This window comes from Malaclemys terrapin, chromosome 1 (genome assembly GCF_027887155.1).
Source record: "Malaclemys terrapin pileata isolate rMalTer1 chromosome 1, rMalTer1.hap1, whole genome shotgun sequence".
Lineage (NCBI taxonomy): Eukaryota > Metazoa > Chordata > Testudines > Emydidae > Malaclemys > Malaclemys terrapin.
This window is the reverse complement of record NC_071505.1, coordinates 125943527-125969381: the sequence shown is the minus strand read 5'-3', so window position 1 is coordinate 125969381 and position 25855 is coordinate 125943527. Positions and strand designations below refer to the sequence as shown.

Below are 25855 nucleotides of genomic sequence, written 5' to 3'. Positions count from 1 at the left end.
AATTTTTAGGAGAGGGTTCATTTTGAAGAAAGAAGCGAACTAGATTGTAAACAGGGTAGTGGCAACTGGTCAACCCAAGGTGTCCAAGATGAGCATTTTCATCCTGGGTACAGAATGATGACGACACTTACTTGTCCTCAAAATCCTGGAGATGCTTCAGTTTAAGAGTAAATCAAACTCATGTTAGCCATCATAAATAACAACCGGGAACAGCAGTTCTGAACTCTCACCTTAGTGAATTTGGCTTCATAAGTGGAAATATCATCATGTGACTCACATTCTTCATGGTCATTGGCAATGTTAATGCCAATGGTACAGTAGTGTTCCTCCAGTTTATTACTGCAGCACTGCTCCTGGACTATGCTGTCAATTGAAATGAAGTGAGACCAAAAGGGAAAAAAAAAAGCCTGCTTAGAACAAAAGTATATACATCAGTAACTGCTGCTAATGATGCACCAACCAGTATTTGTACTGAGTTTCAGTGGGGAAATGTTTACTTGGAACAAACATCTTAGTTTTTAAAAAAGCAGCTAAAAGGACTCTTTAGGTACAATCAGAACAAATGTCTAGGAGATACTGACAAAGCATGTCCATCAGAGGACTATCACATCATGGTGGCCTGCAAAGCTTTTCAAGTTTGTTCACTTTTTCAGCTCTCAGACTTATGGTCCATAAATGCTTTATTTACATGTGTCACAACCCTGTTTATATAATTTCGTAAATCAAAATAGTTCCTTCAACTCCTTCCCATGGATAAAACTGAATAAGGACAAACTTCTCCCTCTCCTGACATCACTGATATTTGCATGCCAAGCACATCCCAAACAGCTTCCTCCCCTTTACACATTGCTACATCATCTTGGAGAATGCTGTGACCTTGTTTAAGTTAAAGCAGTTACATTGCTGCATCCCAGTATAGGGTGGGGAAGAGGGGAAATTTCACAGACTAGGAACAGCTCAGTTGACATCAATTAATTAATATATTCACGAGTTGATTGTGATGTTACTATCTCACAGAAGACAAAGTTACATAAGATGCTGAAGACAAAAGAGAGCATCCAAAGGGCAAATTTAGACTGTAAAACTTTTCTTTATTTATATGTAATAGGGGAACTTAAACTTATTCTCTTACATAGATGCCAACAGAAAAAAATGAATGGGTGGCAGACAGCTCCCCTCCACCCCCGCAAGAACCTCCCATCCACTGGCGGCCCTGCTGATCAACTCCTCCCCCTCCCTCCCAGCACCTTCCTCCCACAGCAATCAGATATTCTACGGTGTGCAGGAGGTGCTGAGGGGGTGAGGGAGGAGCGGGGACAGGGTACGCTCAGGGGAGGTGGCAGAACTGGGCGGGAAGAGGGGGTGGAGGTGAAATGGGGGCAGGAAGAGGCGGGGCAGAGCCTGGGGTGGAGCAAGGGATTGAGCACCCCCAGGGGCTGGAGGAAGCCGGTGCCTGTGTTCTCTTACATATAAGGGAGTGTAAGAAAAAAAAAGTCAGAAAAGCACTGCAGGTCGCCTTTAAAGATATTTATTTAGAAATATATTTTTTTCCATCCATCAACAAGTCACCTGAGTCCCTTACATCTATTAAAAATCTTAGACTATAACAGATTTACCCTCATTGTTAAACGTAAAAAGTACTCTCTATTTTTTTTAAATAACTTATTACTAGAATAGGTTAGTAAAATGTTTGCCGGCATAATCTAGAAGCATCTACAATTCTGAAAAGGAATTCAGCCACAACATCCCCCAACGAAACTTAAAAAAAATAAAAAATAAAAACAAAACAAAAAACACCTGTGTCTACTCTGTTTGAAATTGTGATGATGGGGCTAGTTCATCCAACATATTTTCTGAAGGAGGGTGTTAGCTCCTTGGGCAAATAGCATATATGTGATCTTCTCAATTTAGTACAGCTCTGGGCATACTGATGATACTCAAAGCTGCTGGGCTAAATTCATAACGAATAAATTTTATTTGTTTATTTTGCTATATAAAGGTCTCATCTTGCAATGCTTACTTAGGCAAAACACCCATCAGATTTCAAAGTATTATTAGTATACAAATTGGCCAATGTAAATTAACCCGTATTAGTTATTCTCTTGTTTAAAATGTTTCTCTCATCCATTCATTAAGATGTAACAGTCAGCCAGCCAATGACCAGAAACAATACCATGCCATTTAGGTGACTCACTCACCAGTCCAGGAAAGTGTAAGTGCCATACCCAAATCGGTTTCAGGCCCTTGTCTCAGGGCCAAATTTATTGGCTACAGTGCCCAGATGCTTTTCCTCTTCCTTCTCTCAGTTCCCAGAAAGAGGGCAAGCTATTTTTTTAAATCCCCTGCTGAGCAGTGTGACAGTCCCTTAACTCTTTTCTGACCATTTCATCCTGCCACACCGACCAACCACAAAATAGGCCTGACTCAAGCCCACTGAAGCCAATGGAGTCTTTTCATTGATTTCAATGGGCTTTTGATCAGGCCCAGTAGGAACAGTGAACAGTGAACTTCAATCATTCAGAGTCTGAAAATTGTTTGTTCAAACTACTTGGTGAGTATTTATGAATGACAGTTGCAGAGAAGGATAATCAGGATCAGTTCAAAAACAAATCATTATAAAGGAAGGGCTAAATCCATAACGGGAGCGAGGGGGAGACTGGTAATTCCTTTTCATGGAGCATTTGACTTTGTTCCAACATGAGACAGACTCCCAAATTTCAAAATTATCTGGGAAAGGAGATTATCATTTTCTGCCAAACTCTACTGGGAGGCCCAGCTCTGGGGCAGTCTACTTGGCAGCCTGTCCAGCAGCCCGTGACCCTGAAAGCTCAGGGAGAAAGCTGGGTTACGGGAAGCCAAGTACTTGGAAGTTAGGAGCCAGGGCCCCCAGAGCTTCCAAACTCCTGGCTGTCTATCAACCTGCCAGGTGGGTGAATTTCTGGTGGAATTTTGTCTAAATTGAATAATCTTCACAAAGTATTTCATAATGAACTGGCAAATTCTGACCAAAAAATGTCAATTTTTTTCCCAACCAGTTCTATTCATAACAAGTAGTTCAACTAATTTTAAATGTAACTAGTAGTTAAAATTCAACAGAATGGAAATAGTTGAATAAAAATACTATTTGTTAATTATGAGGCAAATTCTCATCCCAAAGCCCAACCAAAGCAGCTGGGCTCAGAGTTGTACAGAAGGCAAGTACCTCCCCCAGGCTGTAAAATAGACAACTGGAAAGTCTCCATGGGGCTGAGCCTCTGACTTCAACTTAGTCTGCCTATGTGTCATCCTCTCCCACTTTCTGTGCACTACCACTGAGAGAGAGAGAGAGAGAGAGAGAGATCGCCTATAGGAGGTCTTCACACTATATAGAAAAGTCAACGTATCTTTAGACTTTTGGGACTGAGACTGTCTCTTCCTAGGTCTATACAATACCCAGCCCCTATGAGCAAAACCTGCAAATACTCCATATTCAGCACTTTTATTGATTCAGTAGCATATGGATAGCTTACAAGATCAGGCCTGAAAATTTAAGATAAATAGTTTTCTGTTGTTCTTTAGATTAATTGAGCATAATACTTCAATCAACTACCAAAATAGTCACCTCTTCAACTTCATCAGAAATGTTCTTTTTTTCAGTAACCACATTGTACAAGAACCTCGTTAAGTTCAATTTATAGTTTTGTTATATACGCTGAAATTTTACTAGGATCCCAAACCTTAAATGTGGAAATTCTAAGAGTACATAGCTACAGAATTGACTTTCACTGAGGATATATCAGAGTTACATAAGTGTTCTGATCTCTGATTTATGGTGGATTTTATCACATTTCATCGGTGTATCACCAACTAAACAAATGTATGTTTTAGACTTTTTTTTAAAACTCTATTTTTGAAACAGATATTTCTGAAAAATGAAATTAACTTTTTAATAACTCATTAATAAGAATATAATCAATTAAAAGGTAACATATGTTTAACCCTGAAATCCCTCTTTATCCTTATGCTCACAGACAAATTTGGCTGAAAATGTAAAGTAATTTGGGGAGTAGATTTAGATTAATTTCAGCAATATTTGGAACAGCATATAACATCCAACTCATGAAAGCCCAAACAACTGAAAAATGTTAAATTAGAGAAGATCAAAGCACCTTAATTTTATTCTATCTTTTACCGGACATTAGATTAATAGATCTGTGAAGAACCAGAGTCATGTGGTTTTACTTTATGTTAAAATTTAACCTGCTTACTGATTTTCACAGAACAACTTTATAGTGAAAAACTTGCAGGTTCGTTTACTAAACAGCTATACCCCCAGAATCCTTTCATCTTCTTTATTATCCTCCCCAGAGGGAGCACTCTTAAACCTGCACGGATTTTTTAATTACCGCTGGTGAGCTCTTATTTCCTTTCATTTCTTTCCATAAAAGCATTAACATTTAACTCTGGTCGTAAGACAATTTCTTTATTTGGTGCCACTGTAGTTTAACCCAGAAAAAAAAAAACCTCATTACCTTACTCCCCTCTCCCTTGACTTATTAGTGTGCCTTGAAACCACTTTTGTGCTATTTATGTGAAGAATTGGAGGTTTTATCTTTGAGTCAATCATTAAGACTAGAAAGATACTGATTCCACTCAAAGAAGTGCTTTGCAAAGACAAGCTATGTTCTCAAATTAAACAGACTTTTGAAACAAAAACATTGCTCTGGCTTTAGTCCTTCTGTCATCCCTCTTATCAGTTCAAAGATTATTGTGTAACATGTATGATTGTAGAAAGATTGGCATACATGTTGAATAAAAATTATTACAGGTCTTGCTCTGTACATTCAGAATGTGAAATGTCTCAGCAATGAGAGTGTAATGAGGTGGAATGGCCTCATTCTGGCACAAAGGGGGTTAACTCATCATGTTGGGCTCAGCTAACCCTGCCCCTTCCCCCTTGCAGGAAGTGTGGTGGCCAGGCAGGAAGCATAAGTGGAGAGCCCTGCAGTTCAGTTGGAGCCAGACCAAGGAAGGATCCAGATGTCCTTCCCAGGGAGCCAAACTGCCAAGAGAACCCATGACTGGCTGTGGCACCCAGTGATGACTCCCCTAAGCCAGCCTGGAGAGAAGGCCAGCCGCTGCCTCAGGAGATGGAGAGACCCAAAGGGAAGTGGAAAGTGAGCCGACAACAATGACAGGAAGTAGCCAAGGGAACAGAGATATTGACTCAGCTGTGTTGCTAAGAGGCAAGGCAGAGACCCCACACTTCCCTGCCAACCTTGTTAAGGGATCACCTGTCGCTTCTAGGGCCCTGAGCTGGGACATCAGGGCGCAGGGTGGGCTTGGGCCCCCCTACCCTGCACTCACGGTTGGATGAGCCACAGACTGCTTGTGTGTTCAGCCCTAACCGAGAAGGCCTGACCCATTAACCGCTTATTTGCTTAGCCCTCAGGCAGGAGGCCTGAGCCACAGATGGCTTTCAGCTTTTAGTCTAAAGCCAGAAGGCTTGATCCACTGCCTGTTTGTCTGCTCTGCACCACGCCCCACCCCTAATCAAGGAGACCTGAGCTATCACTTGCTTAGTGATTCACTTGATTCGGCTGCAAGCCAGGACACCTGAATGTCCAACCCACTGTGAGCACCGATTCCACGCTGCCACCAAACGGGGTGTCCCAGAGAGATACATGCTTGTTGATCACCTGTCAAAAAAATATTAGAGATGGACCCAAACCTAAATCCTAGATCCAAACAGCATCAAACTTCATGAATTTTGATCCAGACCTGACCTTTGTGGCTTGGGATCATCTGCTTATTAAGAAAGATATTTTATGAGCATAAAAAGGGAAACTATGATTATACCATTGATTATAGAGAGAAAATCTTGATGGCATGGTAGGATATAAATGTTTTATCAGCCTAAGTTTGGGATGGGCACATTACTCACAAGATAGGAAGCCATGAGTGAATTACACTGGTCACCCCAAATGAGTATTGATAAAACTTTTACAGCATGGCACACTATCATGCATTCTGAATATACCACATGTTAATGAAAAACTAGCCAAGGAATTTTGTAGAGTTTTAAATATTTCTTTGAGACTTGTTTTTTTTTAAATCCTTTGACTCCAAAGCCACAAGCCTGAGTGGCCCTGATTCCATGAGCAGGGCACAGAGGAAAGTTAAAACATGAAACATCTCCAAAAATGACCCCAAACTTTCTAAACATAAAAATGTCACAACTTTAAAGTATGACATGTCAGACCCTTCCAGTACTAGAATGATATAAAATTATAAAGTCATATATAAAATAGTTAGGCAGCTGGTGTGCTGTGACCACTACCAATCATGCTGACTTCTTTGTGTTTCATTGTTCCCTTGTGTTCTTCAGTCTGTATCTACCTGTTGTCTCTTGTCTTATATCGTAAGCTCTTTGGGGCAGGGACTGTCTTTTTGTTCTGTGTTTGTACATCACCTAGCACAATAGGGTCCTGGTCTGTGACTGGCATTCCTAGGTGCTATCATAATACAAATAAATAATAGTATTAGTTCCCAATTCTAGCTCCAAAGGGGCATTATATTCTGTTATCTAAGTAATGAGGGTTTTTTTAATACACAAACTATTATTGGTCCAGAACTGAATCTCACCTCTAATGCCCTTTGGGCAGGAAGGAGGAGACATTTCTTGGGCAGGCCAATTTTCAAAAATAAATGGCACCTATGTGAAGCTAGTGTGGGTTTGGAATGTTAGAAAATGTCCTGGGGAAAAGGATCAGTGGGCAGAAGGAAGGTGGTCAAAAAATCTGCTCACCCAAACTCTAGGCCTATTATCTCTTTGTACTGTCGGCACGTGTAGAAATTTTGTCCAAAACATTTTTCCCCCCCTCCACCAAACAAATGCAGATTGGGTTGACCAAATCAAGTTGCAAATTCATGTCAAATTCGCCAAATTGTTTCAGTAAATTAAAAAAAAAAATCTTTATAATAATTCCAAAAATATAGGGTTACCATTCGTCCGGATTTACCCGGACATGTCCTCCTTTTCGCGCTAAAAATAGCGTCCGGGGGGAATTTGTAAAGCACTCACAATGTCCGGGATTTCCCCCTCCCCCGGCAGAGCGAGCGGCTGGGAGGGCTGCAGAAAAATCCCGGGCTGGACTCCTGAGCAGCTGTAGAGGAGCCGGAGCCGCCCTGCATTCTGAGTTGGCCTCTCCTGCAACCCGGTCCGGCAGCACTGTGCAGGGCCAGGGACCGGGTTTTGTTGTGCAGGGCCAGGGACCGGGTTTTGTTGTGCTGGGAAGCGCAGCCACGTGTCCGGCTCGGCTGCACAGAGCCCAACACCCTGTTCTGAGCAGCAGGGTAAGGGGGACCGGGGGCAGGAAGGTTCTGGAGGGGGCAGTCAAGAAACGGGGGGGGGGGCTTTTGGGGGGGGGTGGAGAAAGTTTTGGGCAGTCAGGGTACAGGTAGGGGGTAGGGTCCTGGGGGGCAGTTGGGGGGGGGTCTTAGGAGGGGGCAGTTAGGGGACAAGGAACAGGGAGGCTTAGGGGTGGGGTTCTGGAGGGCAGTTAGGAGCAGGGGTCCCAGGAAGGGGCAGTCAGGGGACAAGGAGCAGGGGCGTGGGGAGCTGGGAGTTCTGGGGGGGCTGTCAGGGGGCAGGAGTGGGGAGAGGGATCGGAGCAGTCAGGGGACAGGGAGCAGAGAGGTTTAGATGGGTTGGGAGTTCTGGGGGGGGGCTGTCAGGGGGCAGGAGTGGGGAGAGGGATCGGAGCAGTCAGGGGACAGGGAGCAGAGAGGTTTAGATGGGTTGGGAGTTCTGGGGGGGGCTGTCAAGGGGGCAGGAGTGGGGAGAGGGATCGGAGCAGTCAGGGGACAGGGAGCAGAGAGGTTTAGATGGGTTGGGAGTTCTGGGGGGGGCTGTCAGGGGGCAGGAGTGCGGAGAGGGATCGGAGCAGTCAGGGGACAGGGAGCAGAGGGGTTTAGATGGGTTGGGAGTTCGGGGGGGGGGCTGTCAGGGGGTGGGGAGTGGTTGGATGGGGCGTGGGAGTCCCAGGGGTCTGTCTGGGGGTGGGGGTGTGGATAAGGGTTGGGGCAGTCAGGAGACAAGAGGCAGGGAGGCTTAGATAGGGAGTGGAGTCCTGGGGGGCAGTTAGGGGCAGGGGTCCCAGGAGGGGGCAGTCAGGGGACAAGGAACGGGGGGAGGGTTGGGGGTTCTGGGGGGGCGGGAAGTGGGAGGGGCGGGGCTAGGGCGGGGCTCCTCCCGTCCTCTTTTTTGCTTGCTGAAATATGGTAACCCTAAAAAATATTGTAACATTAGATCATTTTGATATTGTCTACCTGAAACATTTTGATGTTTTGATTCAACACACATTTTTTGTTCTGAAAATTCATTTAAATTTTATTTTAAAATATTAGATATTTGTTAGAAAGCTCAAAAACTAAACAAAACATATTGATTCAGGTTGAACAAAATGTTTTGCTCTAAGCTAAACAATTTTTTGTTTTGTTTTTGGAATGACCTGATTAAAAAAAAAAGGTTATTTGCACAGCTCTAGTCACAGGGGACATATGCAAAAATCTTGTTGCTTTGGAAAGTATTATGACACAGTGAAATGCAGTAGTTTGGTGGCCATTCTGGTGGCATCAGGGTATGCAGGAGACTTGGAACATCCTGACTACAATTGGGCAGCAGAGGCCAAATAGGTCACCTGCATCCATGGGGATTCCAAATCTATTCTGAGATATAAAATCTTCTACAAGTAGGGAGCTCAGACGGACCAGCTCTGAGGTAAAGTGGCCTACTTGCTGCCCAGGCTAGTTATTGTGGAGCAAGAATGAGTACCTTTTCAATCTAACCTTGGCTCCAGCTCATGAAATGTGCTCAGACCCATGGAAAAGGAGTTACTATGGCTGGCAAGTCCTCTGGCAACCAGAGGCATCTTTTGGAGTTAGATCCCAAAAGGGGTTGCATAGACTAGAAATGAATCCAGAGAGCATTCCCTGGGGCTGGCTCTAGGAAGATACATAACAGGCTGGCAGAGTTTGCATGGAATATCTCCCTCCATCTCCTATTGGTAAGTGTTGGCCTGCTGCAAAAGGGTTAAGATGATTCTGCTGCCACACCCAGGTTCAGATAAAGGGAGATGGGAGCAGAAAAAGAGAGGACCACCTAGGGTGTGGGCTGAGCAGTCCTAAGGCAGGAACCCCAGGAGTAGTCCATCTAGGAGGAGGAGTGAGCTTGAGCCTTTGTTATATTGTTATTAGTTTCTTTGTTAATCAAGCCAAAGCCCAGGAAGGGGATACTAAAAACAATACACAGAATAAAATAGATTGGGAAAGGCACCTGCTCACATCCAGGCTTTTCAATATTAAAGAGTCCTTGTAGCATAGATCTACTTTGTGACTGTAAAAGTGGCAGACGGAGTCCATTGTTATGTTGTCTCTATGACTTCCTGATCAAATCTGCTCACTTTACAAGGTGTTTTATTCTCGTCTAACTGCCTGCCCTGCAAGCTCAGCCTGTAATTTGGAAGTCAAGCGGAGTTCCTTCTGGTATGAAAAGAGCTCAGTTGGCATTAAGTCACATAACTTATGGCCAGTTTTTCAAAAGTGCTCAACACCCAGCAGCTCCAACTGTGAAATGTATTTGGGTGCCTAAATAGGAGCTGAACTCTTTTGAAAATCCGGTGCCATTTTGTGGGTCCTGAACCATTCTGAAAATTTCTTTCTAAATTCTATCCCCATTTAGTTGTAAGCTAAACCACCGGGCCTGATTTTGCTCTCATTCACACCTGTGGATATCAGGAGTAACTGCACTGAAGTCAGTAGACTTACACTGGTATAAATGAGAGGAGAATTAGGCTCCTTGACTTCACATTTTGGCCCCAATTACATCTGTGTAACACCACTGTTTAGAATAGGGTTGCACAGATGTAATGAAGAACAGACTTTGGCCCTTGACATTTTGCTTATGAAGTGACATCAGAAAACAATCCAGCTGAGGGTCTTGCTGCTGTATTAGTGATGGAGTGATAACTGGGATAAAAAGTAGTAATAAATAAATAAGTAAATAAATTATTATTCCCAAAACAATATACAGGTAAGGATGCCATTTTTAAATAGTGACTTTTCAGTACAACTGCACTTTAAAAGTTAGTGCGTTATTTATTGAGACTGCAATATACAGTGTCTGTTTATCATAATAGAGTATTTTAGATGCTTAGACTCTTTCTGTATATACACAAGTCAGATATATTTATAGTTAAGTACACTTTTAAGCTTTCCTATGAAGTTTTAAGGGTCTCTGTCTAAAATTACAATATTCAAAAAATAAAATTACTATTCATGAGAATCTCAGCTCGCATTAATCAAATGATCCTTAAATCAGAAATACCCTTGCTTCCAAGTTGTTCAATAAACTTGGTTTCCTGTTTTTCCTGTCTTTGTTTTGTCTATAATTCTTTTCACTCTTCAAGTATTTCCTAAATTGGGATTTAAGTCCTATCTGTCAATTCTTGTGCGCAAGAGACTGCTTTCTATGCCAATATAAATGCAAAAAAAAAAGTCAGAAACAACAGACAGACATGACTGCAAAAGACATTCTTTCCATAACAAAGATCAATCCAACACTTCTACAATTACATAAGGTTAAAGCACTACGCAATTCATTTGAAACGAGAGAAGAGGACAGGGTGATGTGCTTTAAATGGAGAAGTATAAAATCTTCTTAGAAGCTGCCTTTCAAACTACCAACCCTATTATTGTCAGAGCCACAATTTAAGTGTTACAAATTGGTTTAATGGCAAAACTAACATAAAATATTGGTGCCAAAGAAAATATAACACCTCTAATATCTACAAGGATTAGTATAAACACTATATACGTTAAATATTGATAGTATTTTTAAAGTTCAGTGCTTCATTCTTTGGATCACATAATAGGAAATAGTGCTCTCTTAATATCAATGGAATTGGCAGATCTGTTCATCCTTACACTCAAAGACTATTTTTATACATACAAAACCATAGCCAAAACAAGTCAGACCTTCTTATTCCCAGAAATGTTAGCTTTTCTTATACTATTATTAGTACCCTCTTACTTATGCATATAACCAAATAGGAAATACAGAAGTCTCCGTGCTCTGACTGCACTGGAGAAATTGGGTAAAAGATACTCATTTTATATATTGGCTACTGTCCCTGGCTGACTGGTATCCAAGAATTTCTATTGTCATTGGGCCAGATCCTCAGCTGGCATAAATCAATATAGCTACATTGAAGCCAATGAAGCAACACCAGTTTACGTCAGCTGAGGCGCTGGCACATATATGTTTCATTATTTAAAAGATATTAACAAAAATCTTACTCAAAAAATTGCCATGAAACTAAAAGCTTGATGCTCAGATCAAGATGGACTGCTGCATACTAGGAGCTTTAAGTTTTCTTCTTCTCTATGAATCGTGTCTTCATACTGAAAATGAGACTAGCTGTGGGCTGCATAAAAGAACTCTGTGGACCATAAAAGGACAGAGTCTGCCCTTCCCTGCTGTAGGGCTTTGCTTCACAAGTAGTTCCTACCTGAAGAGAACTATGCTACTTAACATGAATAATGGCAATAGCAACTGGCTCAAAGAGTTTAATGAGGTTGTGCATGACACATCAAGAACAGACCGTGCAGGTGCTGAATGCCCATCTCTTACTTTCTCTCTGGTCGGGACATGGTGCAGGCTGTCTACTTACATTTGCTATTCTTTTTGTAAAAGTTAACACATTCATAGTAACATCCTCCAGTTAATTGTACTAGGACTGGAATGGCCATATTTGCTGTGAGAAAGTGAACAGTGAGTTTAAATGGTATCAACAAACCAGAGTGCAGGAATTTGCATACTGTAGTTACAGAAGACTACCATAATGTGATTAACTGCACATATCCATGTTCTCTGATTAGCTGAGTCCATTCCATTTTAGCAAAGTGTAAAAATATACTTCTTGTATACCAATACAGCCACAAAATTTTCTCCATAAGATACAATTCCAGAACAAGCTGTACATCAAGAATTCTGCAAACTTCCCAGTCTCCTGTTGACATACAGATTTCAATCTACCTAGACATTTGCCCCCACTCTCTCCATCGCCAGTCTTTGTGCGCCTCACAAACTCTAATAGATGATATATCTCCAGGCGCAGAGATAAGTAACTAGCAAAAATCTGGTACAGCCAGGAACTGAACCCAAGTTTTTCTGAGTCCTAATCCAGTGTTTTAACAACAAGAGCTCTTTCCTGGTTTGCCTTTAATCTCACTATGACACCTGCTAGAACTGGTTGATTTTTTACCCGAAAATGTTTTCCATAGAAAAATGAAGTTTCAGTGAAATCAACATTTTCCCTATTTTTGGCTTTCTGACAGGAAAATTCAAAACAATTTTTTTTAAATTTCAATTTTAAATGTCATTTTCCCCTTGGTTTTTGGAAGCCAAAGAATTTAAATTTTCCATTTAAAGTTTCTGGATCATCAGAGGTTTGTTTCTCTTTTTCCTCCCTTAAAAAAAAAAAAACAAAAACAAAAAAAAAAAACTTCTGTTCCCTCCTCCTCTCCCCACTTATTTTTTTATTTTTTTTTATGCACTGGAAAAGGGGGGGGGGCCTTAAAATGTGAGAAAGTCTGTGTGTGGGAACCTTATTTCCACTTTTTTAAATATTTTCCAATTGGAAAAAGTTGGAATACTATAAGGAAATGTTTAAAAGTAGGTTTTTGAAATATTATTTCAAAGCTAATTGAAAATTTCCTTGGAAACCGAAACTTTATGGTCAAATCTTTCAAAAGCAATTTTTCATTTTCCAACTAGCTCTAATGATGGTCATCATCATTTTTCACAATCAATATTAAATAATAACATACCTGCATTCTTTGGATTCAGAAATAAATGGCAGAGAATTGCAATGTCTTTTTTGACTTGCCCATTCATTACCACTCTTGCAGCATTTTTCCACTGAATTTTCTATAGAAATGAACAAAAAAAAAAAATCAGAATATTTCATAGGACCTTAACAAACAGTGTCGAGTCTGCTAATAATTACTACAGTTGACAGCCAATTACTTTTTCCCTGTGCACCCTGGCTAAGGTTGAAATGACACACTTATGCAGTAGATAGGGATGCCCAAGTGAGGGGTTGTATTTTAATTATATTTAACATGTTTATTATGGTAGTGCCAACCAAGAGTGGGGCCTCATTGTGCTAGGTGCTGACAGAGTTATAGATGGTTTCTGCCACAAAGAGCTGACCATCTAACCAGACAAGACAGGCACAGGGTAGGGGAAGGAAGAGAACACACAAGCTGAGTGGACAATGTGATGGTAGCAAATGTCATGTTAGTTCCATGATTATTTGGGGATGGGGAGAGTGAAGGGGACAGGATAGATGGAAAGAGGCTAAGAGGGGCAACTGTGAAATGAAGCTGAGGTGAAGAGAATGTGAGGAAGGGTAAGGATTGGGGCCAATTAACACAGAGCAGAAAAACTCCAGTCAACATTGAAAAAAAGTTCTCTGAATGTCCAGAGATCCATTGCTTCCGCTTTGGTTGCTTTTGCCTCTTATCACCTGGAGTCTCTTGCTGGCTCCTCTCTGCAGCCCACATGGTAGGATATATTAGCAGCTTGTCCTGACCTCAACTGCTGCACCTAATTATCCTTAAGCGGAGCAGATTGTAGATACCCTTATGCTTTAATATGAAGATGTAGGACGGGGACTCAGCTCCCAGCGTGCAATAGTCCATTTCCCACCAAGATCAAGATGGAGCACTGAATACTGGAAGGAACCATCATCTCCCTGAATTGCACTCTTTAATGTTGAAGATGAGGGCAGCCATGAGCCACACTGTATAACACAGAGGAAGCATTTGACATCCCTCCTCAACAATATAAGGACGATATTAATTATAAGTGAATTTATGTAACTTCCTGAACATCTAAAATGTTGATTCTTTAAGAGTGTCTACAATCAACTATATATGCAGAACTATTCAGAGAAAGCTAGAGGCAAATTTACATAACATTTTGGCCACTCAAATAAAATAAATAAATAAATAAATAAATATACAGTTGATATAAATCAGAGGGAAACTGATAAAAAATAAAAACAAATCAAGCTAATGGAGATGGTTATTTAATTTTAATAGTATTTGTGCAGAATTACCTGATTTAGCAAACCTAAATACTGTTAATGAGTCGACAAGGGTCACAGGTCTGTGTCATGTGCAAAGGTTCACCACACAGCAGGTATGTTAGAACTTGGACTAAAGCAAGAGTCACATTTTCTTATTATTAGAGTCCAGTCACTGAACAGTTCACTTCACATGCTCCAGGCAGAAATACACACTCTGGAGGAAGAGGCTTGTGATTAGAGCTATTTCTAATGTAAAGTTACTGTTAATTTATCTTTGTTTTATACAGGTTCTGGTTGTTGATTTTTTTTAATTATATAATAAATAAGATATTTTCATTCCTGGATCATGCAGTGATTTACAAAGGAAGGCAAATATCACCCCCATTTTATAGATGGAGAATCTGTGGTGCAGAAGGATGAAGCGATTGCTCAAAGTCACACCTTGCATCAGTGGCAGAATAGGAAATAGAATCCACGTCACCTGATTCCTAGCCCAGTGTTCTGGCTACTGGACCATATTGACTCCCCATATAATTGTCTCCTGGAAGTGACCATTTTCTTCTCCTCCTGTAATGCACCAAGTACATCTGGTGCTATACACAACTCAAAAACAATGGGTGAAATTCTGGCCCCATTGACGTCAATGGTAAAATTCCCACTGATTTCAGTAGGTCCAGGATTTCATGCAACTATCTGAAAGACAGATATGGCTTACAGTACTACAAAGAAAATCAAAGATTTTTCTAGTAAAGATCTGCCTGTGATGGGAGACATGGAAGGGATATATGGAGTCTGGTCTCCTGCCTGGGTGTGAGTGACCCATGTATATGAAGTCTGGTGCTCTTCTCCTGCAAATGCACTGTTAGCAAACACTGAGTGCTTCAGGCTTAATGAAATTTGTTATGAATGACCGCATTTTACTGCTGATGTTTTCAATTAATTTTACCCAGATTGAAAAATGATTCATGTGAAGTGCAGAGCTGGCCATAGGTTTTGCAGGGATCTGCATAAAGTAACATCAGGGTCCTCAGCCACGTTCCTCCTGAAAAGGAGGACCCTTGCCCGTGGCCACCGCTTCTCTCTCTGGCAATACACCCCTACTCCAATCAAGTAACTAGAGAATTTAAAACAGGCCCAGCAATGCCATTTAAAATGCAGACATATGTCCACACAGGGGAGATCTGGACTGCGGAGGGAAAACTGCAGTTCACACTACGGTTCATACCATCCAAAGAACCTGCCACAGCCCTCTTGAGAAGAAAGGGAAGTTAAAAAACAAGCAATACAAAAAAGCCTACCTTGAGGCCATTCTTCTAAAACATAATGGAATAATAAAATGTGGAGAAACATTTTTGGTGTTTTTGCTTTGCTGTTTGCCTTTACAATTGACATTTATAGACAAGTCTACTTTTGCAATATTCCAGAATCTGTTTGCATCTGATTTACTCTCCTGAAGTGAAATCCGGGCCCCACTGAAGTCAATGAGAGCTTGTCAGTGATTTCAATGAGAGTTCTGTCCAGGGGCCAGGATTTCAGTCCTGTACTTTGGCACCAAGAGGTTCTATTAGCTACTTAGAAAAAAGTGGGGGTGAGGGAGATGGGGAAGAAAAGGAAAAAAGATGGATGGAGAACATGTGTTGGTTTTTCCAAACATACTGAGACTGAATTTCTTCTTCCGTCTCTTCTCCATGGATGTTATGGTGTGCTAGACAAAGGCCTGGTTTACACTGGGGGGGGGGGGAATCCGTCTAAGATACGCAACTTCAGCTACGAGAATAGCATAGCTGAAGTCGACATATCTTAGATCGACTTAGATTGACTTACTTTGCGTCCTCGCGGTGCGGGATCGACGGCTGCTGCTCCCCCGTCGACTCCGCTTCCGCCTCTCACCCTGGTGGAGCTCCGGAGTCGACAGGGAGCACATTCGGGGATCGATGTATTGCATCTAGACGAGACGCAATACATCAATCCCCAATAGATCGATCACTACCCGCCGATCCGGCGGGTAGCGTAGACATACCCAAAGAAAGTTTTACCCAAGCAGTGGAAGAAATGGCTTCGAAAGATGTCGACATCTTTCTACTTTTCAATTAAAAACAAAAGATTGATTTCTCCTTTCTAAACTTGAGAGGTATTATGATTAATGGGCTTTGTGAGAGGCTATTATGCAATCAGCTGTTATCAGTCCTGCTGATGTGGATTAAGGCCATGATCCAAAGCCCACTAAAGTCAATGGTGATCTTAAAATTGACTTCATGCGCAAACAGCCATTTTTAGTTAGAGGGAGTAACTATGTTTTGTGTTATGTAGAGATTAAGTAACATTGTAAAAATTGTTTAGGCAAGAATCTTGTTGAAGTGAGAGATAAGGAATGAGTGATTTAAGGGTTTGTTATTCTATGGCTGCCATGTTAAAAAAATTGAATGGAAACATTCTGTGGATTGGTTAAAGTTCACGGGATACCAAATCAGGATTCAAATAACTAGTAAGCATATGGGCTAGGAAGTGCCAGTGAGGTTTATAAAGCAGGAGCATAACATGGATTATATTTTATTTATGTTCCAATGATATAGGAATGGTTCTTTCTGTGGAGAAAAATTTTACCTTGGCTGCCTCTTAACTGCAACTTTTACATCCCTCTCCATTTCAAGCTATGTCTGCCCCACAGTAAATTTGATGTCCAATTCTCATAACTATTCTGCCAAGGAATGGGATGTGAAAATACACCATGAACCTGAATTTGAAATCTTGTCTGTGATAAGAGTCTGGACTTTGGAAAGTCCATGATGTTTGTATTTTATACTGCTGTATTACTTGCAACAGTTCTAAAGCATGTCACTATAGTATTGAATGACTCCAAGTAAGCTTCATAAAAAGATAAAAGGTATATATTTTTAAAATACATAATTTTAAATATATTTTAACATGGCAGTCTTAGAACGTGTGTGTGTATATATAAGTTATTCAGGTGCTGATATAAAAACACCCTTGCTGCATCAGGTCCTCTTCTCTATTACTAAGCTCAAATAAGAAACAGCTATAAACTTAGACAGCAGTGTGAGGGAAATGCCAGCACTGGGATTTAGTATTCAGTATTCTGTGAAGAGTCAATAGTGAAATTTTGGTTAAATAAGAGAATACGATAAGGGCAATTTCCACATATACTTAAGGTACTTTGTATGTGACACTAAAATATGGGTTTAGCTGAATTTTTGAAATTATTAATATTTCCCCCCTTATCAAAGACTGTGCCATTCAATTCAGTTATATTATAATCACATTGTTACTCTGCCAAAATTTTGCTCAGATTTATCTCCCCACTTTTATTTTGCTGAATGGTACCAGATAACATGAAATTTAAAGTTTCATTGTCTGTGACATCTTTGAATGTTTTAAGACATTTAGCTCAGAACTCAATAGCATCTCCCAAAGTTATATAGACAAATTATCAGGTTCTCAGAGAATAGTCTTTTATAAATGACTCAGGCCAGTGGGTCGAAATGAGCTATTTCTGTCAGTAGACATGGATAATTTGAAGAATAAACGTGTTAACTTTTTTCCCCGATTGAAGAAATGTAGATTGAAGTTCTCCTTTAACTCAATAAAAGAAATCAGCACATTAATTTTTCTTTTTTTAGAGTGTAGCAATGCACTCCTGATTATGATAATGAATTAAGAATTACAGAATATCTTAAACACTATACAAACACTAAGCTAATATCACCTCAGTCAGGCTTAGATATGATGCCCAGCTTCCAGTGAGACTAGCCCAAAGGAGAGGAGCAAAGACCAGACCAGACACACCCTGAGGAGTTCTTGTCCATTAGGTCACCTCCTTGACTAGGAAACAATAAATTGATTGTGAAGTAAGGAAAAGACCTGGTCAAAAGCCAAAATAACAACTGGATACACTAGTCTTTACTTAGATTGTAAGCTAGTTGGGGCAGGGACTATCTGTGTGTTCTGTATTTGTATAGTGCCTAGCACAATAGGATCCTAATCCATGACTAAGGGTACATCTATAGTGCAATACAACACCCACGGCTGGCCCGTGTCAGCTGAGTCAGGTTTGTAGAACTCAGGCCATGGAGCTAAAACCCACTTCATCAGATGCATGGAGTGGAAAATATATTAGGCAGGTATAAATACGCAGCACATGAAAAGATGGGAGTTGCTGTACCAAGTGGGGGTGTGGTCAGTGCTAACGAGTCAATTCAATTAAGGTGGAAGCTCAGGACCCCTACAATTACATCTGAAATCATGAAAATTTACTATTTTTAAAATCCTACCACCGTGAAATTGACCAAAATGGACCTACTTATATTGCTTCCTCCCTTTTCCCCTAAAGACACAGAACATGACATTTTGAGATGCTGCCTTGACCTCCTCTCCTCTTCTTCACTGAAATTGCTCTGACAAAAGTTTCTAAGCCACTTTTTTTTCCTAGCAAAAACTTACAGCCTATAATCCTCTCATCCTTCTTGATCTCTTTGCTGCTTCCCTTCCCTTCCTTCAGTTTTCATGGCACCAACCTCCACTGTTTTTCCTACTGTCTCTGATCACTCTTTCGGAGTTTCCTTTTGTGGATCCTTCTCCCCACTTTTATTGATCTTTGGGTGGTTTCCAAAAGGTTCTGGCCCCCTCTTTTCTCCATATATTTTATCCCTGAGCTACCTTATTCACTCACATGATTGCAAATATCTCCATGGTGATTCCTTTTACATCTTCTTCCACCTATTTATATTGCAGTCTGGGTGTCTGACATTTCCTCCTGGATGCCTCACTAACAGCTTACCCTTAGCTCAGCAAAAATAAAGCCATTTATTTTTCCTCCTACACCTTCTCTGCTTGTCCCAATTTCCATTACTGTCAGTAACACAACCTTAAACCAGGGTTCATCTTTCTTTTCGCATATCCAGACCATGTGCACATCCCGCAGTTCATTCCTCCATATCTTGGAGATATGAACTTTCCATTTTATCCCCATAGCTAAAACTCTTGATCATGTCCTGACTATTTTTCATTTTGATTAAAACTTCCTCCTCTGACCTCCTCTATACCTACTTTATTCCCCTTTGGTCCATACATAGCATGGATGTTAAAACTGTCTTCCTCATCTATGATCTGACCATGTCACCGTCCTCTTTGAATCCCTCCATTGACACCACATATCCACTGCATCAAGTTTAAATTTCTTTTTGACCCTTCATACTGCCCGCAGCCTACTTTACTATGTAAAGCAAAGACCCATATTTTATTTTAGAAACTATTAATACAGATGATGTAGAACAGGTTGATTTTTAACAGGAGTATTTATTAAAAACACATGTGAACCTAATATGAAACTTGCAGTTAACTGGCTAAAGCAAATAAATAAATATCCACCAACCTGTTATCAAATTATGCCTAAAATCTGACAAAGTACAAATATAGTGCAGTAACTTGATATGGATTTTCATCTTGGATTTCACAACCATGTTAGATTTCAGTTATACAAATGAAAAACAAGAGTTTACCATGTTGCTATTCTCCGATTACAATAAGATGTCAGGTTTGCTTTAAAAAAAAAAAAAAGTTAATAAAAATTGGAAATTCAATTGAAAACTGTACTTTGGAGACTGCAATCATTTTAGAATTATAGTGTTTATAAAATAACCTTTTAACCACTTCACCCCCGAATTAAGATGAGAAAGCACAGATTTAGGGCTATGTCTACACTGCCCTGCTCTTCAGACTATGGGGTCATGAATAGCACTGCGCACCAAAGCACCGGACTGTAACGCCTCCGTGTGGATGCTTTGAGCATGAACTAAAAGATTCCTAGTTTGCATTAACATTGTCCTCTTCAAACAGGACTCTGTTAATATGCTCTAGGAACCTTTTAGTTCACCCCATGGGGAAATTACTGCACAACACTTTGGTGCACACTGCTATTCATGCCCCCATAGTCTGAACTTCAGGGCAGTGTAGACATAGCCCTTGTCAGTCCTTTATAAGTTTTACTTCCCCCACACAACTCTTATAAGATTTACTACTGAAAAAAGCACATGTAAAAATCATAATCTTAAAATAAAAAACTCATTCCATGAAGTCAGTGGAATTTTTTTTTATTACAAACTATAAGCTCACACTGACTAGACATTTCCAGATGTTGAGTTATGCTACATTATCTGTGTGTAGTACCAAGACATGCCAAAGACCCAGCCTGATGAATTGCTCATTCATTGACTTGACACAATCATGTAAGCACATAATCCAAGCAGAGTAAGTTGTAAGTTACAAATAATATATGGCCCTTGCTGTAAAATCTTAGTCACTATTATAGAGTTTCTAAACTTTATATGGTCTCGAATTTTGCAAAGATTTATGCACATGATTAACTTTACACACTAAGAACAAGTCCTGTTGAAGTGGGTGCCTTCTTGTCTTTGCAGAATGGGATCCTTGGTTATGAGAAGTTGCATTACATTTGATAGCACACACACTAACACCAAGAAGAACAATTAAGAGAAGTGACAGTAACAGGTCCTTGCTCTTGATGTTGACTGTACATATATGCAGAAGATGCAGTTGTATTAGTAATGTGATTATTAGTGTGCATTAAAGCTATTCATGTAAAAAACACCCTAATTGGTCCATTGGCTTGCACAAATAGGTGTTGCTGCAAAGTAATTCATAAAAATGACCTTATTTAATGTTTATATTTATGAAGTTTTAGAACAATCTCTCAGTTGAATTAAAACCAAGATTTCCAAAATGGAAGTTCAATGGAAGGACCTTCAGTCCCTGTTTAGGCATCTAAATCCCATGTTCTGATTTTCAGAAGTGTTTAGTACCCAGGAGCTATCAATGAAGTAAAAGCATTTTTTTTAAATCAGATGATGCATTTAGATGCCTAAATATGGAGTTAGAAGCCAAATATGAGGGATCCATTTCTGATCATCTTGAGCATACACTATACTCACAGAAATATAAATTCAGAGATTTTAAAAAATTTACTCGGTAGTTGAGGTAAAATGTGCAATGAAGTCATAATGTGAAATTAGTAAACATTTTACAACAGTTGTGCATAATAATTTTAATTATTCACAATAGCCAGTAGAATACATCAAAAGCATGTTTTAAATAAATTGTGTTCTGTTGTCTGAACAAACTGAAAAAGTACTGTAACTGCTATCTTCGGATTATCGCAGTAGATATTGCTTTCTTAGCCTTTTTTTTTTCTCCTCCTTCCCTACCTCTTGGAGGGTGGGGGAGGTGTGGAACTGGCTAATGCCTGTCTTTTTAAAAAGTAAAATCTGTATGAATTGCTGACTGTGATAATCATAGAATCATAGAATCATAGAATATCAGAGTTGGAAGGGACCTCAAGAGGTCATCTAGTCCAACCCCCTGCTCAAAGCAGGACCAATTCCCAGCTAAATTATCCCAGCCAGGGCTTTGTCAAGCCGGGCCTTAAAAACCTCCAAGGAAGGAGACTCCACCACCTCCCTAGGTAACGCATTCCAGTGTTTCACCACCCTCCTAGTGAAATAGTTTTTCCTGATATCCAACCTGGACCTCCCCCACTGCAACTTGAGACCATTGCTCCTTGTTCTGTCATCTGCCACCACTGAGAACAGCCGAGCTCCATCCTCTTTGGAACCCCCCTTCAGGTAGTTGAAGGCTGCTATCAAATCCCCCCTCATTCTTCTCTTCTGGAGACTAAACAATCCCAGTTCTCTCAGCCTCTCCTCATAAGTCATGTGCTCCAGACCCCTAATCATTTTTGTTGCCCTCCGCTGGACTCTTTCCAATTTTTCCACATCCTTCTTGTAGTGTGGGGACCAAAACTGGACACAGTATTCCAGATGAGGCCTCACCAATGTCGAATAAGTGCTGTGCTACAAGAGAATTTGCAAACCCAATATATTGTGATAGTAACTGATAATCTGCTTCATTGGTTTTTATCTGTCATTATTAGATTATACATTTTACTGGCCAGGGACCATGTCTTTGCATGTGTTTGTACAGCACCTATCATAATGAAACCCCAATTCTGAATGGGCCTCTTGGTGCTGCTGTAATATCAATACTCATATCACTTGTTTGGATTGTTGCAAAGAACTGGCTATTATTACATATAAAGTAACCACTTTGCCACCTTCACACACCTTTGGAATTCTCCAAAGAACTGAACCAAATTAGAGCCTCTCTTCTGTAAGGAATTGATTTGAAGTAATTCATCTTTTGTAATTTAGTTTTCAGTTAATTCAATTGGTCATCTTTCATGAGAATTAATTTTAAAATACAGTTTTGTATTAAATCAAACCACTCATTTACTGTTCCCTTTTCAGAGGGTGCTGATTTCAATGTAAGTAAAACCTATGATGTTTCAGGCTTTGAATATTCAAGAAGCTGCTGTGCCTTACCTTTATCAGAGAAAAATGGAGTTTAAAACATATCAAGCAAGAAGGTCTTGATTCTAACCAAGATACTATTTCACAATTCATTGTAATGCTGATTTTAAATGTAGGTGGGCCCAGACATCACTGACCACCCAACATATGTAAATAGCAGTGCCAAGTAAATCATTCATTTAGGGCAGTGGTTCTCAACCTGGGGGTCGTGAGCCCCAGGGAGGTCGCAGGACAGGTTTAGGAGGGTCACAAGTCCAGGGCCAGCGTTAGGGGGTGGCAAGCAGGGCAATTGCCTGGGGCCCCACACCACAGATAAGTTACATGCTTCAGCCCCCCAGGGCGGGCAGGCAGGGGCTTTGGCATCAGACTCCTGAAAGGGGTACAGTAGTCTGGACAGGTTGAGAACCACTGATTTAGGGCACAGTATTGCAAGGTACTGAATGCCCTTGAAACTCACTTTCCCCAGGAATTAAAATTAGAGGGGGTACTGGAATTTTAAGGCTCTGTGTATGTAAAACAACTACATTGGCAACACCGGATGTAACAGCTGGCCACTGGGTGGGGAATGGGGGAGTTCAGGGGGTGTGTAGGGAAATCCTTCAGTCTCCAGGAGCTGCGGGGGCTCAGCACTTATCAATTGAGTTTCCATAGGCCGGTCAGGAGGAACTCCGTAGCTGTTTCACTGGGCCCTTTTAATTTCTTTTGGGTATTTAACCACATTCTTAAAAAAAAACACCCTCAAGTCCCTTTCACTCTTTGGGGCGATGGGCTCAGAACACGAGCCAGGATTCCCTGGCTTTACATAGAACAGCGTCTCCTTTAAGCCTCCCGTGTTTCAGTTACCTTTCCCCCTGGCCGCCAGGACATGCCCTCCCAGGGCAATCAGTGTCCAAGCCGGGCACTACAGGGACCAGCTTCCCCGTGCCCCACTGGTGCGGACTCCTGGGCCCAGGCTCCCCAGGGAACAGGCTCCTCATGCCCCGGCTGGGGTGTCCGGCCGGCTCGGACCTACCTTGCCCCGCCAGCAAAGGGACCAAGCTGAGGGGTAGGAGCAGCTGCAGCAGCCGGGTCCCGCGCAGATTCTCCATCAGCAGCTCCGGGAAGGCAGAGAACGCGGAGCAAAGCGGGGCTCGCCTCTCCTGCAGCGCCCAGCCCGCTCCCCCTTTCCGCTGCTGCTTCTCGTGCTAGCCCAGCAGCCGCCTGAGACCGGTTGGGAAGGACCCCCCACTCAGCGGGCTTCCCGGCGAGGGAATTCACCGCCTGCCCTTTTAATGAGACCGCCTGCAAGGGCTGAGCGGAACAGAGCCGCCACTGGAGCCTGGAGGCAGAGACCCTGCTGTTGCTGGGACCCCCTTCTCTTCTGCGCCAGCTTTGCAAGCTCGGGGAACTTTGCAGACACTGAGTAGGAACCTAGTGGCCAATTGTTTGCTTGGAAGGCATGCAGCAAATTCTCTGGATGCCAAGTGCAGGCGAAACCCGCAAACCGAACGAAATGCAGAAAAATCCAAGAAAACCCCCTGGCCCGGCGGAGGGGGAAGGAGGAGGGTTAAACCTCCGGAGACTCTTTTTCCTCGTCTTTCTACAGATTTTCCTCCAATCACAATGTTGTGAATAAGGAGGATTTAAAAAGCAAAGCACCAGTGATGTTTTCCAAAGTCTCAGTGAAACTCATTGGGGGAAAAAAAAATCAAGGTGACAGTCTTATTTGCAATAAAACTAGTCAGCGCTGTGACATACCGATGCTATCTGTAAAAGGTCTCCTTATCTTGTTTAAACAGGACACACAATCACTGCGATCTTTGGTCAAAGGAAGATCTAGGGTTGACTGAATGCATCAGTGTGGCTATGCAGCAGGGTTGCTGCCAGGATTTTACCAGAGAGCCAATGGCACAGGAAACATGGGGGGAGGGGTTGCCCTCCCACACACTTTGGCCCCATGCCTGCAAACACTTAAGCCTGCCCCAACTTTCCTTACATAAATTGTTGACAGTCAGTGGTCCTGAGATTGGGCCCTAAGAGTGGATCTAGATTCACTCTCCTCGTATCACAAAAGAACTTGGGGGTACAAGTTATTTTATTCTATGCGATTAAAATACAGGTTGTGAACCCCATCTGTACACTAATGAGCACTTAGACAAATACCCACATTAAGTGGGACTATCTGCATTAGTAACTGCTGGCCCGTGTAAAGCATTCACAATGTAACCCTTTACTATCTCTCCTCAACAACGTAGTGACCCTCATGTCCCTGTGGAGAAAGCATTTAAGATACCACTGTTTACAAGTATCCAGGTTGTTTCTGCCCTTTTGTTTCTTCCTTCCCTCCTCCTCCTGTCATTGTCTCTTCACCCTTCTTTCTGTGTTTGTGTCTTGCAAAAGCTTTGCATTTCTCTTATTTCCCTTATGTCCATATCTACCTTTTTTCCTTCCCCATTTCCCTTTTCCCCTGTCTTCTCTCTCTCTTTGTCTCTTCTTTTAGGTCCCAATCCAACTCCCACTGATTTTAATGGCAGTTGGATTGGAAACTTGCAGAGTAGACAAGCAGAAGCCCTTTAGATGTTGGAAGGACTTCAGGGGGCAACTGACTAGGATCATACAAAGCCTTGTCTAAAACCTTGCACCAGCTGAATTCAAGCAGTGCAAGCCCCCATGTGGGATCTTGGTTCGGTTCAATAGTGGCTTATTTTATTTTACCTTAAATCTGCTCCTAATTGACTTGAAATAAACTGAAATAAACTTGTTATTTTGATTTATAAGTGTGTCCACACAGCCATTTGCACTGGTTTGACTAAGGGCTTGTCTACAGGGGAGTTATTCCTGATTAACTTTGTGTGTGTGATGCTTTGATTCTGGAATAAGAATGCTGTATTCCAAATTAATTTAATCCATGGATGGAGTTAATCAAGAAAGTTAATCTGCTTTAAATTTACACTCTACTTTATTCTAAAATTAACTTTCATGTGTAGACAAGCCCTAAATCAGTTTAAAAATCACACATTAATGGCTTGTCTATACATAGAGTTCTCTCTGTTTAAGTCCATGTGTGGACACTTATTTCAATTCCTGGCTAAACAGCAGTTCTGGAGAAAAGGACCTGAGGATTACAGTGGACAAGAAACTGGATATTAGTCAACAGTGTGCCCTTGTTGCCAACAAGGCCAACAGCATAGTGGGCTGCATTAATAGGAGCATAACCAGCAGATCGAGGGACATGATTATTCCCCCCCACTTGGCACTGATGAGGCCACATCTGGAGTATTATGTTTCACTAGAAGGGTGGCAAAATACTGGAATGGATTACCTAGGGAGGTGGTGGAATCT

At 41.4% G+C, this 25855-nt stretch overlaps 1 protein-coding gene across 2 annotated transcripts in view; it reads right to left on the bottom strand.

Moving 5' to 3' along the window:
• FBLN1 (fibulin 1) overlaps positions 1-24308 on the bottom strand; it is a 107780-nt gene extending 83472 nt beyond the window's left edge. The window contains exons 1-3 of one of the 2 annotated variants that reach the window (XM_054038335.1): positions 23547-24308; positions 12871-12970; positions 231-363 (exon numbers count right to left, since the gene is read on the bottom strand). In XM_054038335.1, coding sequence (XP_053894310.1) covers positions 231-363; positions 12871-12970; positions 23547-23622 — 309 coding nt within the window. In that variant the 5' untranslated portion in view covers positions 23623-24308. The remainder of the gene's footprint in view (positions 1-230; positions 364-12870; positions 12971-23546) is intronic. The other variant, XM_054038325.1, reaches the window with a different exon arrangement.
• Between the last annotated feature and the right edge of the window lie 1547 nt (positions 24309-25855).